The 14,381-nt window shown below is 36.6% G+C and overlaps 2 protein-coding genes and 3 non-coding genes across 5 annotated transcripts; 4 read left to right on the forward strand and 1 right to left on the reverse strand.

The window, feature by feature from the left end:
* Positions 1-5,427: 5,427 nt before the first annotated feature.
* On the forward strand, positions 5,428-7,663 carry LOC103951232 (60S ribosomal protein L32-1). Its single transcript, XM_009362545.3, has 4 exons — positions 5,428-5,577; positions 5,704-5,806; positions 6,973-7,154; positions 7,258-7,663. Exons 2-4 carry the CDS (start codon positions 5,717-5,719, stop codon positions 7,385-7,387), a joined length of 402 nt encoding a protein of 133 aa, XP_009360820.1. The 5' UTR covers positions 5,428-5,577; positions 5,704-5,716; the 3' UTR covers positions 7,388-7,663.
* LOC125480511 lies at positions 5,895-5,980 on the forward strand. The gene has a single exon (XR_007260870.1). It is a non-coding gene; the product is annotated as a small nucleolar RNA U31b (small nucleolar RNA).
* Positions 6,385-6,461, forward strand: LOC125480506. Its single transcript, XR_007260865.1, has one exon. It is a non-coding gene; the product is annotated as a small nucleolar RNA Z195/SNORD33/SNORD32 family (small nucleolar RNA).
* Positions 6,554-6,636, forward strand: LOC125480507. Its single transcript, XR_007260866.1, has one exon. It is a non-coding gene; the product is annotated as a small nucleolar RNA Z196/R39/R59 family (small nucleolar RNA).
* Positions 7,664-11,791: 4,128 nt separating the features above from the next.
* On the reverse strand, positions 11,792-13,281 carry LOC103951334 (pentatricopeptide repeat-containing protein At5g46460, mitochondrial-like). Its single transcript, XM_048591319.1, has 5 exons — positions 13,201-13,281; positions 13,014-13,070; positions 12,646-12,750; positions 12,270-12,559; positions 11,792-12,182 (listed from the first exon to the last, which is right to left on the reverse strand). Exons 1-5 carry the CDS (start codon positions 13,279-13,281, stop codon positions 11,792-11,794), a joined length of 924 nt encoding a protein of 307 aa, XP_048447276.1.
* Positions 13,282-14,381: the final 1,100 nt, after the last annotated feature.

The raw sequence follows: 14,381 nt of genomic DNA on the forward strand, positions 1-14,381 counted from the left end.
CTTCGTCGATGACTAATCTAACATCTATTGCTCGATTAAAAAAAAAAAAAAATTTATTGTCACTTAGTATAATGGTATTGATATTTAACAGTAAGTAAGTGGTATTAAGTTTGAATCTCGTAAATGACTTGTGAATGACGAATTCGATACCCAAATATAATCAGCACATATGTGTGGTTTAGCTCATCCCTCACCTTTTATTATATATATAGTCCTTGTATTAAAAAAAGCTTTTATCCTTACACGTGAGATCCTATAATCGATTCTATCTCCCTCGATAGTGTTGTTGCCTTTTGCATCTAAGTTCAAGTCATCGAGTTGAGTTCTCAGCCCAATCTTTTTCTTCATTTTATTAACAATATTTGAGTGCCGAGAGAAAACATGTGGCTTTAACCAACTTAACTATACCTAAATTAATTTAACATGAACGTATAAATAAGTTGGTGGTTTTTATTTTTGGATAGTAGTATTCACACACTCATTTTTACTTCTCACATACTCTGTTAATTTTTTACTATTAATTTTTTTTAATTTATTCGATCCGACAACTGAAAATTGAAAAAGATATCTGAGAAATAAAAATGTGTGTTCCACCTTTTCTTTTCTTTTCTTGATTGTTGAGAGAAAGAGTGGGAAATGGGTCGCTCGCTCAAAGAAAAATGCAAGAGTTTTCAACTTTTGAAGTAATGCAGGAATATTCCACTTCTTATCCAATCACTAGTTGATTAATGGACCTTTTGCTTTGCACAACATATTCCTGCTCATACCTAACTTTCCCATAATCTGAGGGTAGTGATATTCCCGTATTCTTTTTACCTCTCATTTATTTTTTTTAATTTTTTTTGTCCATTGATGTTCTTCAATTCATTCGACTTGACGGTCGGAAATTGAGAAATGTGTGTGAATGATAAAAATGGGTGTATGAATAGTGTCATCCTAATCTAAACTCTTCAAACTTGGTCTAATTACAAAATGATGATTTGTCCAAATTAGTTTCTCACCATGATTCATGAACAAAAAAATCTGATTTATGCATGACCTAAAAGAGAATGGAGTTTATTATTGCGAGGCGAAATTTGTTGCTGATGTTTTTATGGTGGTTGGACAAAGTTATTGATGCTCGTTGTTACTTGTTGTCTCTTATTGCGTAATCTCGGTTACTTTGCCGTTGAGACTGTTTTTCTTTTTTATTTTCTCAAGGGGCGTGTTCGTTGTAATTTTCAGTTTTCTTATTAAAAAAAAAAGAAGCATTGTTTGTGTCGTGGCCTAAAATCTAGAGAGAGAAAGAGAGAGGGTGCGACCGAGCAATGAAGAAAGGCTTGAGGAATTCTACAATTTGAATGTCTTGTGCCTTTATTTACAGCAATAAGTTGAATAGAATAACTTGCTCTCTAAATAATACAAAGTCAAATAGGAAAGATCTTATAGATTCCGAAGGATTTCTAATTTATCTCCACTTAGAATTTACACAATCACACAATGTGAAATACTAATTACAACAGTTTGATTTTATTTTTAATTTTGCTGACTAAAAAGAAAATAACTTGTTTCCTTCTAGGGTTGATGCAACTTAATTTCTTAAAAAGCATACAATTTGTTTTGCCAAAACAAGAGGTTGAGCAATCATGGCAGCATGAGTTTTGAGTACACACGTTTGATGGTTTTAAAGGGAAACTTTCCTTGAAAGGATACGTATTTAGAAAAAGTTAACTTTAAATTTTCCCATGATGTCTCTTGACTCAAAGCCTAAAGACACTCTTTGGTTCCAAGATGAACACAAAGAAAGCGATCGTGCACTTACTTGCAATCCAAGCATGAATTAATTAGGGTTTGATAGAGCCTCATTCATTCTCCTAATCCTTCCTTTTTAGCTTGGACATTTTCCTAATCTTTTTTAGGGGGGTGTGTTCAATTGGGATTTTGAGGGATTTTAATTCTTTTAATGAATAGAAGGGTATTCAATCAGAAATTTAAATGATTCTCTGAAATTCAATGTGTATTCAATCAAGATTTTAAGATAATTTATTAAAATCCTTAGAAATCCGGATGTATTCAATTAAGATTTTAAAGAAGTTTATAACATTCCAAGTGTATTCAATTAGAATTTGATTTTAAAGAATTTGACAAAGTTGAGCAATTAGAGGAAATCGGAGAGATTTTGTAGTGTATTTTAAACATCCACATATCTCACCTCTCCCCAAAAGATTTTGAGAGAATTGAATCAAAATTTTATATGAATGGTCATCCAGCTAGAGCTTAACCTGGAAACCTTGATCCCACTTAGTTGAATGACAATGATAAGGGCTTGCAAAACTAAGTAGGGCCTTTTGAATTGAATCTTAAGCAGTCTACTAGTGGTGCGAAGCGTCGAATAAAATGAAGAAAATCAAAAGACTAAAATTAATAAAAAAGTGTGGGAGGTAAAAAAAAAAAAAAAAGTGTAAATAGCACTACCTAAAACCAATAGTCATCCCTTATTTTCTTTGTCTCTCTCAAGTGGTGCCATGAAAAGTAACTAGATCCCCTCAGGACCCAAAGGAATTGAGACCAAAGATCAAATGATCCGGGCCATTAAAATTTGATCAAACGGCTATAATTATTATAACTTTTAAAGAGGCCCCCTGTTTGTAGATGTTTGATCAAATTTCAATGACCATAATCATTTGATCCTTGAGCTTAATTCCTTTGAGTTTGAAGAGGATCCGGTTTCCCATGAAAATAGGGGGAGTGTTTGATTCGATTCATGTCAAAAATTAATTCATGTATGCAAGTTTCAAAGTACTAAGTGTTGGGGGACAAAAAAATTTTGTGTGAAGAAAAAAAACAACGAGATAAGTGACGTAATACAATTGTTGAAATTTTTTATTTTAAAGTTTTCAACTAATTATATTATTATTTAGTGTAACTGATCATACTTCCGACGTTTTGAAGAATCTCCGGTGTCGGGAGAATGGGTCCCATTCAAGTTTCAAGTGATGACCGACTGTTCTCAACTTCTTGTCGACACCTTCTCGACATCGACGTAGAAAGTTGGGTTGGGGCGCACATAGGCGTGTGTGGGGTGAGGGGAGCTTTTGTCGCCTAGTCCATCTCCCCCGTCACCACCGCGAGTTCACACGTACTTCTTGCTTGGAGGAGGGAGATATTTTGCTTCTATGTACTTGGAGGCATCCATAGGACGGGGCACTTAAAAGGAAAATGCTCCATTCTCCATATCAATTCGGTTCCGTCTTTAGTCTTTCACACACTTTTATTTGATATTGTTCGTTAATTTCATTTAAGTTATTAAATTTAATGATACAAAAAAGATATGCGTGTGAAAGTTAAATTGGGTGTGAAAATCATCTGCTTATATGCTAAGGGGCTGTTTGATAATAATGTGAATTTTCAGTTTCCAGTTTTGAATTATAACTTTGAAAAAAGAAAGTGGAAATAAAAGGATAAAATTGAAAACAAAATAGTATGAAACGGTGATAAGATATTAGACCATCTCCAACTGAAGGAGGGCCTTCTGGCCCTCCAAAAAATTAATATTTTAATGAACAGTGCATGATCATATGTCTTACCATCTCCAACCGAGAATCAAAGGGTCATATGGCTCGTTTTAGCAATGTCACAAAAAACCATCTCCAACCAAGGGCCAATGGGCCATGGTATGGAATGTGAAGAATTGAAATAAAATGAAGTAAGATAGTATGAAATGATGAGAAATATATGAGAAATGGTGTAAGAAAAAATTAAAAATTAAAAAAAAAAAAACAAGTGAAAAGGCTGGGCAAATGGAAAAGAACAAAAAAGGAAAAAGAAAAGTGGGCTAGCCAACGGGCTGGCTAACTGAAGATTTATGTGGGGCTCACAAGCTCTTTGACCTAACTCTCGGTTTTCAAACTATTTTCGATCCTCTGACCCTCTAGACCCTTAGGTTGGAGATGGTCTTAAATTATCTTAAGGGGAGCTACAAGAATTAATTGTTGATATTCTCTATGTATAGACACAAAGAGATAAAAAATATGCAACTTCTTTTACAAGGATAAATTTTTCGGTATGCCAGAAAGAAGGTTCTACATACAAGTGTGAATTTTTTTTTTTAATTTTTAAATATCCAATTATTTATATTATGATATTTACGGTACCAGGTTGTATTTCTAACACGCTAAAAAATTTCTGCTTGTGAGACATAGATCTAATGAAAGTACAAGAAACTCTCAAAAGAGATGAAGCCCAAAAGCATAAAATCAAACAAATGACGGCCCATTGGGTCATACCAATTGAGCGTGGAACTGTGGCCTTGCAAGGCCGTTCACTTTCTTTTTCAAAAAATATTAAACAATTAATTAATTTTCATTGGAAAATCAATTAATTAAGAAAATATAAGGGCGTTATTAACACAAATAGAAAAATACAAGTAAAAATCAAGCCCGTTATCCTCGTGTCAAAACAAAACTCAGAGCTTTGCAGCTTATCGCGAGCTCTATGAGAGCGCCAAAAAATGCAGAGAGCTTTCTTCAATTCTCTGCTCTTCCAATCCACTTCCGACTCTTCCCCCGTCCCCTCGCAGACTCATTGTAGATGTTATGTTATGTTCGGATAAATATATACTAGTCGATGAGCGTACATTTTGAATATGTGAACAATTTTATTTTATTTTTTGTTTTATTTATTTATTAAGGGGTATGATTAGTTTTTAAAGTTTTAAAAAGAGTATGAAAAAATAATGGTAAGACAATTTCTCTTACTAAGTGCATATTTTATCTTAATATTACATAATTACTGTTTTTTATCCTCTTTATGTAAATATTGTGTATCAAAAGTAAGGTAAAATAGGAAAAATAAGGATATGATTGTAATTTTAAAAAAAAAGAAAAAAAGGGATATGATTGTCATTTTGTCAAAAGGTACAAAATTACTATTTACCCTCCTCATGTCAATATTGTGTATTGAAAAGTAAGGGTAAAATTGGAAAAAAAATGGAAAAAAAATTTTACAATGGCTCTTCTCTTAATAGAATAGAAGATTATGTTTTGATGCAGAGGAGAGAGCAAAGTGCTCCAGTTAATTTGGCTAGCCGCTACGGTCATGTTTATGTGAATAAATATATATTTACTTACAAGTTATAAAATTCTCATTTAGAGGTTATTTGAATATGTTTTTAAAATGATTAAAAATGTTTTTGGTGAAAATATTTTTGAAACCAATTATTTATAAAAATACAAGTAAATACTAGAAAAGTACTTAAAGTGTTTTTGAAACCCAAAAATATTTTCTCTAAAAACGATCTCAGCCATTTTAAAAACACATCCAAACGGGCCCTTATACAGCACTTAAGGTGTTTTGGAAACTCAAATCAATTTCACCAAAAACTTTTTCAGTCATTTTGATAGAGTGGTAGGCTTAGGCCCAGTTTTCAAACCCAGATCTTTTAACCAGGGTTATGTTAACCCATTAGCACCAAATTTCAGTCCACCTCCCAAGTCACAAAACCCTAGCAACCCTAATAGCTTCCACTCTTCGCTTATAAAAACAACGTCACCAGTTTTTCAATCCGCAGCTCGGCAGCTCAGCAAAACCCTACACACTGTAAGCCTCTCCTCTCTCTCTCTCCGCCGCTCTCGTTTAGGTTTACAGATCTGTCCTGTATATATCTCATTTGAATCTCATTAGGGTTTAACTAATGCAATTTTAATCTGTTGTTTGGATTTGCAGGAGTTAAGTGAAAATGGCGGTGCCGTTGCTGAAGAAATCGATCGTGAAGAAGCGGGTCAAGCATTTCAAGAGGCCCCAGAGCGACCGCAAGGCCTCCGTCAAGGTATAACACCAATATAATCCTTCGTCCCCATTTTTTTTTTCTGATTTTTTTTGAATATTTGTTTTGTGTTGGTGTCGATTTATGTGGAGAAAATGATGATACTGTTGTCGCCCCAGTCTTACTTGCATTTTACAATGGATGCAAGATGGTGATAGACATACTTATATCTGATTCCATTCTGTCATGTATTTAGTTGGGTAATTCATTTTTTTTTTGTATAGATTTATATATCCATTTAATTGGTTTTCTAAAATTTCAATCCAAACATATGGAACAATGGTTTTTCGCGGTGTCGAAGCGGTATTATGTTTACCATTTCGTTATTTGAACTTGGTTTTTGATGGATATGAGGATAGCTATTAGGACCTGTCTTACTTGCGTCTTAAGGTGCAATGGGGTGAATCAGTGATCGACTGTCTGATCATTTTAAGCTATAAAAATCTGGGTTTTTATCATTTGATTGGTTTTTTGTGGGTAATATTTGGAATTTGTTTCGGTCAATTTCACTTTGTTTTATCTTTTTATTTTGAATTTACTTGTTTGTTCAACAAAAGGGTTTCAGTTTTTTGGGATATGCAGCAAGAAGTGATGATTTGTACCCATCTATTCTGCAATTTGAATGATGAATACTTACATGCACTACCATCTGATCTACGTTGCATTCCCATTTTCGTCTACCATTTCAGTAATTTATTTTGTTTGCTTAGGATTAATAACTTTTCAGTTGTATCTTTTTGGAAGTAAGTCTGCAATCTGTGATGCGAATATTTAACGTTAATGATATTCTGTGATTAGTAAGTTAAAATCACCATCTTTCGACTGAGATTGCAGTTTGAACGATTAGTTCATTCTCATTTGTGATTTCTTGCTCCTGTTGTGTCTAATATGTGGTCGTCTGTGTGAATACGTATTGCTGTGGAGTTGTTTGCCCATGGTATCTGATGTCCAGATTTATTATCTGTGGCTGGACATTTCGTTTAACAGGGCGTACATAGAAGTTTACAGGTCTTTGCGACACAGTTAGCTTTGATTCTCAACGGCTTTCTGTTACTTTAACCCTGCAAACATTTACTTTGTGCTACATTGTTTATTAGTCGGTTATTTTTCTTGCCGTGGTGTACATTACTCTGACTAATCATCATGTTCATCAACTTTTTATTTGACAGCCCAGCTGGAGAAGACCAAAGGGTATTGATTCTCGTGTTAGAAGGAAGTTCAAGGGATGTGTTCTCATGCCCAACATTGGTTATGGGTCAGACAAGAAGACCCGTCATTATCTTCCCAATCATTTCAAGAAGTTTGTTGTGCACAACGTCAAGGAGCTCGAACTGCTGATGATGCACAATAGGTATACTGAAGACCTTTGTTTTGTGCTTCTTTAGTTTCAGATTTTGTTTTCACAGAACATTTCTAATTTGCATTGTTTTTTCTTTTCACCTCATCTTAATCAGGACCTACTGCGCCGAGATTGCACACAATGTGTCCACAAGGAAGAGGAAAGAAATTGTTGAGAGAGCCGCCCAGCTTGATGTTGTTGTTACGAACAAGTTGGCCAGGTTGCGCAGCCAGGAAGATGAATGAGGCTTGTATCTACATTTTGTAGTGAGCATCTTTTTTTATTGAAATTATAACGAGTTGTAATCCATACTTTGAACACGCCGACCATCGGATTATTTCTGGTAGAATGTTAGGCCGGAGTGTCATTTGAAATTCAGCATCTTCGTATTTCATCGGGCATCGAAGTTGAAGTCACTCGTTGCTGTACAAAGTACAAATAAACTTGCGATGGTCGATGCGAAATTGACATGGACAATGTTGCTAAATTTTGAATGCAATGGCGCTGATGATGATCCTTAATTTGGATGCGAGTTTTTGCCCTGCACCCAAGTTTTACTTATAAAATGGCTGAAAGTACTTTTAAATAAAATGTTTTGGGTTTCAAACACCTTTCAGGTAGATTTTAGGATTCATTATTTTTATTAAGAATTGGTACCAAAAATATTTTCATCAAAATTCTTTCAGTTATTTTATATATATATATATATATATATATATGTGTGTGTGTGTACATGGTGGTTTCTTTATTGTGGTTCTTCCGATAATGTTTGTAGATTTTGTACTTCTGAAGTATACATTCGTCACAACAACTAATGTCTATTTGAATTTTTTTTGCCGTTGTGTAAAATTTCTTAGTTATGCATGTGTCATTGCTAGATAATGGTAACATAGAGGAGACGGAAAAATAACTTTTAAAACCCCAAATATTAGCTAATGACTACAAAAACAACAATTCTTCAGTTCCCGGGTTGGGCACCTACATTACATTTGGTTTATGCTGCATTTTCTAAGCCTAGCAAACATCTAATTTCAAGTGTTGACATTAAAAATATCTGCTCCCATCGAACTGTTTATCTCCCATCTTTCCCCCATCAAACCCTTTCTCTCTTATCTTTGCCAAAATCTGCTTCTACAAGGGCCTACAAGGCCTTGTTTGACTTGGAGGTGTTCAACAAGCCGTCCATCTTGTGGGCGGAGGGCCATCAGTCTTCGGGTCTCGTCCTACACCCAAGTCTCGGCTCACTTCATCGGTGAGTTTAGGATTGAGATTGAGACTAAGACTGGTAGAGGTCCTCGTTCAAGACCACCACCTCCATCATCAGGTCCCTGCTGCCTTCCTCGTTATAGAAGTCGATTGCTTGAGGTTTTGTACATGGCGGTGGGCGTGGTAGTGAAATATATAAAATTTGATTGCTTGAGGTTTTTCCGAGAAGTACATGGCGGCGGGTGTGGAAATGAAAATTTCGGGTTTGCTAAGAAAAAGGTGTTTGAGAGAGAGTGAGCCTGGGAGAGTGTATGTTCGATTCAGAGAGATATTGGTTGGTAATGCTTGGTATGTTGAAAGCAGAAAACGAGACGTGCAATCAACCCTTTATTGATAATTAATCTAGATATAACCTTCATCCCGTCATTCTTTGGTTTCCTCCCCCGCCTCATTTCTTATTAGCATGATCATAATATTGTTTATGACCATCATCTAATCCTGGTCAAAGCATCGAACTTTCTGAAGTTTGCCATCATTTATTTTGCTCTCTTACCTCTCCTCTCATTCATCAATTAGTTGAGTAAATTTTATAGTCTGTTTGGGGTTTTGACTGTTAGGCTTATCTTTTTTTCATGAACCTAACTCACACTTATTTTCTCAACAAAACAGGATCATATTGTTGGTGTTTCTTAAAAAAAAAAAAAAAATAGATTAACTTTTTTTTTTTTGGATTTAAGAACCATTTTCTTCTTTCCAATCAAATTTTCATCTCTTATAAGAACCATATGAATTTGTGATCGGGGTCTTATTTTCAGTACCAACTCGAACTCTCACAAAGAGTACGACTCGTCACAAACACATTCTTACAAGCGCTCTTTGTGACAGTTCGTTGTGTGAGTCTGAACTCTCACAAAAGAGTGAGATTCGTTATAAACAGTGAGTTTCGCACTCTCATGTGAAAGTCCATTACGAGACTTTGGCAAAAGGATTATTAATCGTGCTTCGAGGGCACACTTGTTGAAGCTCGATACAGTGCTCCTAGCGCTTAAATTTGCAAGTCCACACTTTGTTCTTTGTTCTTTAAGCTTTGTTAATTTACTACATGATGATTAATCAAATGATATTGAAGCCACAAAACGAGACCTCTTCGCGTAAAATTTGGGAAAAATGTCAATTGATCCATAGGCGGGAAGTACTGGTTTGGTACTGAGATGCTTTTATAAAAAATGGGTATAAAAAAAAGCTGAGCTCAAAAAGCTGTTTGGCAAACACTTAAAAACAACTTATTTTCACAGTTTTGGGTGAAAAAAAAGCTTAAAACGTGAAGCAACAAAAATGAGTTTATTCTCACAACACAGTAAAAATAGTTTTTTTTCAAAGCACAATAATACCAAACCAGCCCTATGTCTCCAAACTCACCTTCAAAGAAGCCGAAAAATCTTATTAACAAACAATGTTGTTAAAAAAAAAAGGCTAAACACTACGTTGATCAACTTACAATGTCTTGATCTTGTTTGGTTTGTTTTTCTTTCTACTGTCAGCCTTCACATTTCCAGCCAAAACCACAGCAGCTACGATCCCAGCACACGCCGCCAACGCTACCACAGGCAGAGCCCACTTTGTCTTCCACCATCCACTCGCCGCCTTCTTCTTTCCCACCAGCTCCTCACTCTTCTTTCTCTTCAGCTCCTCCATTGCCGTCTTCAATGCCAGTGACTCGCTCATCTTCCACTCCATCTCTCTCTCCTGCGCTTCCATTTCCTCTTTCATTACTTGCAAATCAAGCAACCCAACCGTGCTCTTCTCTATCATCGAATCCAGCATTTCAATTTCCGCAAGCAGTTTAGAAACCCCCTTCTCGCTTGTATTGTCATCTCCTCTCTCAGGCATTATGTCGAACACCTTCTCTTCAACATCAGCTTCGAGTTCTTCCGACTTGTCGAAGTCTGTGGCTTTCGAGTTATCGTCTTCGAGGACCAAATTGAGGTCTTTGGTTTCGATTTCAGGAGCTGCATCGGTGTGGTGGCTCTCCGTCGCATGATGATCGGCGCGGTCGATGGTAGCGCGGCTCGCCATTGACAATCTCCGCTGCGAGAACTCAAATTTCAATTATATAACCACTCTCATAACGATCCCGTTTGGTTCTGAAAGCAAATATCAATTTTGCTATTTAATTCTCCTTTTTTTTTTTTTGGCTCCTCCAATTTTTCTAAATTCTTTATGCGATCTTGTAACAATATTTCCCAAAAGTAGAGATTTATAAGGTAAATTGTTTGTTTAGGCTATTATCATGTTTGGAACAAAACAACAAGGAAAGACCCAGTCAAATCTGTCTCAAAAAGTTCACACAAATAATTTTAAAATATATATATATTTATTGTGAAAATTAACAAGGCAAAAGTTGTTAATTAAACTTCCGTATTGATTGAGTCTCATTAGCAATTTGCGGTCAAAATCCAAATTTTTCTTAGTCTTTCGTCAAATAATCACATGTGAGTCTCACGTGGAAATATTAAAGTCATCCCTTCAAACTAAATTAAGAAACCTAAAACATTTGTGGTAATAATTCGGTACGTCTTAGGGTTCAACTGAAATTGGATTTGACAAAAACTGAGAGGGTTGAACGAGGTTGGAGGGTGAAGCTAAGCTGTTGATTGAAAATCCATGTCAATGGTTGGGAGAAGAGGTGAAGGAGAACAACAACAACAACAACAAAGCCTTTTCCCACTAAATGAGGTCGGCTATATGAATCTTAGAACGTAATTGTGCTCGGTTTTGTGTCATGTCTTTCGTTAGATCTAAGTACTCTAAGTCTTTTCTTAGAGTCTTTTCCAAATTCTTCCTAGGTTTTCTTCTACCCCTTCAGCCCTGGACCTCTATCCCCGTAGTCACATCTTCTAACCGGAACGTCAGTAGACCTTTGTTGCACATGTCCGAACCACTGTAGCCGATTGTCTCTCATCTTTCGTTCAATTTCGGCTACTCCTACTTTACCTCGGATATCCTCATCCTAATTTTATCCTTTCTCGTGTGCCCACACATCCAATGAAGCATCCTCATCTCCGCTACACCCATTTTATGTACAATGCTTCACTGCCCAACATTCCGTGTCATACAGCATCGCCAGCCTTATTGCCGTCCTATAAATTTTTTTCTTGAGCTTCAGTGACATACAACGGTCACACAACACGGTGGATACACTCTATTTGAAGGAGAAGTCGTGCCTAATTTCTTAAGCATGGCTGCTTTCACATTCAGTTGAAACCTTAATATTTCAGCCTCTATTTACAGAATGACAGTCGAATTACAACAGATAGGCGCAATAGCGTTTTAAAATTCATACAGCTGTCCTCCCTTAGTAGGATAAGGCTTTGTTGTGGTCGAAAATGTAACCAACTTCCTTCGATCTTCCTTCTAACCGATCCAGTTTCTGATAAATTTGCTCACTGAGTAACCCAACTGCGACCAGGTTGTTTTCCAGTTCTAGAATGTCTCATCTTCTCTCGAATTCTCGAGACATCACTCCATCTATTTGCAGAAGCATATAAATTAGACAGTAAAACATAAACAGCACTGCAATGCGGGTCAAAATCTTCAATGCGTCTTGCAGCTCTTTCAGCCACATCAAAATTGCAATGCATCGTGCAAGCGCTAAGTAAAGTTAGCCATACCTTCTTGTTTGCTTGCACAGGCATGTTCTTAATCAGCTCCTCTGCTTCTTCCAACTCACCACATCGACCTAAGACATCCACCATACACGCATAGTGCTCAAGTTTCACCTCAACAGAGAAAAATTTTAAAAAGTGTCTTGCTTTCTGCAACATCCCAGAATGGCTGCATGCAGAAAGCAGCCCTGTGAATGTTATTTCAGCTGGCTCTACACCTGTGCGTATCATCCGGTTAAAGAGTGTCAAAGCTCACATTCCACAACCGTGTTGTGCACATCCAACTTTGGTTGAGTTCCCTGACACAATATTCTTGTCGCCAATTCTCTTAAATACAGAAACTCCACCATTCATGCTTCCGCATTTGGTATAGAAGACGATAAGTGCATTGGCCACAAAAACATCCGTTTCAAAGCCTACGTTAACAGCTGCCGTTTGAGTCTCCTTGCCCTGATCAAGATCTTCTAATCCGCAGCACGAATTTAAAGCACTAGTGAAAGAAGACTGATTGGGAAGGACACCCGAGTTCATCATGTCCCTGAAAACCTTCAACGCATCTTCGTGTTGACAGTTCAAACCACATCCTGTTAAAAGAGCCGTCCAACATTTTTATGCAAGCTCTCGTTGAAAACCCTGTACAAATTCTCCGTTTGCTTGCAGTTTGCATAGAGTGTTATAAGTGAAGCAGCTACAAACTCGTCGAAGCAGTACCCTAACTTGACAATCTGACCATGAATCTGAACACCTAAATCCAAACGCAACAAACTTGCAGAAGCTGTCACCACACACACAAATGTTGTCAAAGTAGGTTGTACATCAGAACCTATCATCTCTCAAAAAGCAAAGCTTCATCCGTCCTCCCAATTCTGTCAAGCCCGCCAATCATCAAAGTCCACGAAATCACATTCTTACAAGGAATCACTCTAAACAACTTCTTAGCGTCTTCTTCTTCCACTCTTCCATTACTAAATTATCCATGAATCATCGAGTTCCAAATCACCACATCCCTCACAGGCATCTCACGAAACAACCGCTCTGCCATCTCAACTTCACCAAACTGCAAGAACCCATTCATAATCGTCGTCCAAGAAACAACGCTCTTTCCAGGCATTCCATCAAAAAGCTCCTTAGCCTTGCTCAAATCCCCAACAATCCAAACAGCCTTTGATCATCGAATTCCAAGAGACCGTATCTTTCTCAGGCATTTCGTAGAACAGATTGAGGGCATCATCCAGCCTGCGTATTTGCACATACCCCTTGATCATCATGGTGTACAAATCAACACTGGGAAAAAGGGCGAGCTTGGTCTAGATTTTGGTTCTTTAGGTGATCGGAGAGCAGTGATTTGTGAGATGGGGTGGTCAATTTGGTGTAATTCATCAAACCCACCAAGCATTCAGAGAGTTTCGTAAGATTTTGGTGGAAATCGGAGGTGAAATGGAGAGTGGAAGTGGAAACTGTACGGTTCTGAGGCTTTGGAAAATGGCGGGAACTCTTAGCATGACCGTTAATCGGTAACGGTGTATAGAAAACCAACGTTAAAGTGGGAGAGGGTCTGGGCGGTGGTTTCCGGTTCACTAAAAGGCCCAAACGCAACGTGTTGTACGTGTGGAGAGTTTATTGCCCTTGACATTGGACTTTCACACACGCTTTTCTATTCCCATGCACGAGAAATTTTTTATTACGACGAGAAAGCAAATGGTACATTACATGTTTTTATATAAGTGGTGAGAAATTTTAGTTTTTAAGTTATTAATTTTTTAATACACATATTTCACCATTTGTATGGTAACACGTGATGTACCACATCGTGTGCCGATCACACTGAAAAATCTCTCCCCATCCACGCTCACCTGCTTCTTAATTGAATAAATTAAACGAGAATTGCAGAAGGAGAAAACTAATGCGGAAATGACTTTTTATAAGTTTTATAGTTAAAGAACACTTAAAGATAAATAGGTGATTGCACCTGATAAATAAGTGTGATATTTTTTCTCTAATTTGATTCTTGAAGTTTAACTAACTTAGAGTTCGTTTGGAAGTATTTTTAAAATAACTGAAAGTTCATTTGGTGAAAACGTTTTTACAACAATTCTTTAGTAAAAATACAAATGAATCCTAAAAAAATACTAAAAGTGCTTCGTGCAAGAAGTACCAGTTATGTGCTTTTTGCATAAAGCACTTCAATGCACTTCAAGTGCTTTTGTGACCCACAAACATTTTTTTTTCAAAAACGCTTTCAGTTATTTTAAATCTACTTTTCAAAATGAGACCTTAACCATTGTGAGGAAGGTTACACTCTTATCTTATTGTTGTTATGGTCAGGTCCTTTGTCCAGGATAATGTACTTACTCCTTTACATTCGAAT

The sequence above is a fragment of a genome, unplaced genomic scaffold (assembly GCF_019419815.1).
Source record: "Pyrus x bretschneideri cultivar Hongxiangsu unplaced genomic scaffold, Pyrus_bretschneideri_v1 Contig33, whole genome shotgun sequence".
Lineage (NCBI taxonomy): Eukaryota > Viridiplantae > Streptophyta > Magnoliopsida > Rosales > Rosaceae > Pyrus > Pyrus x bretschneideri.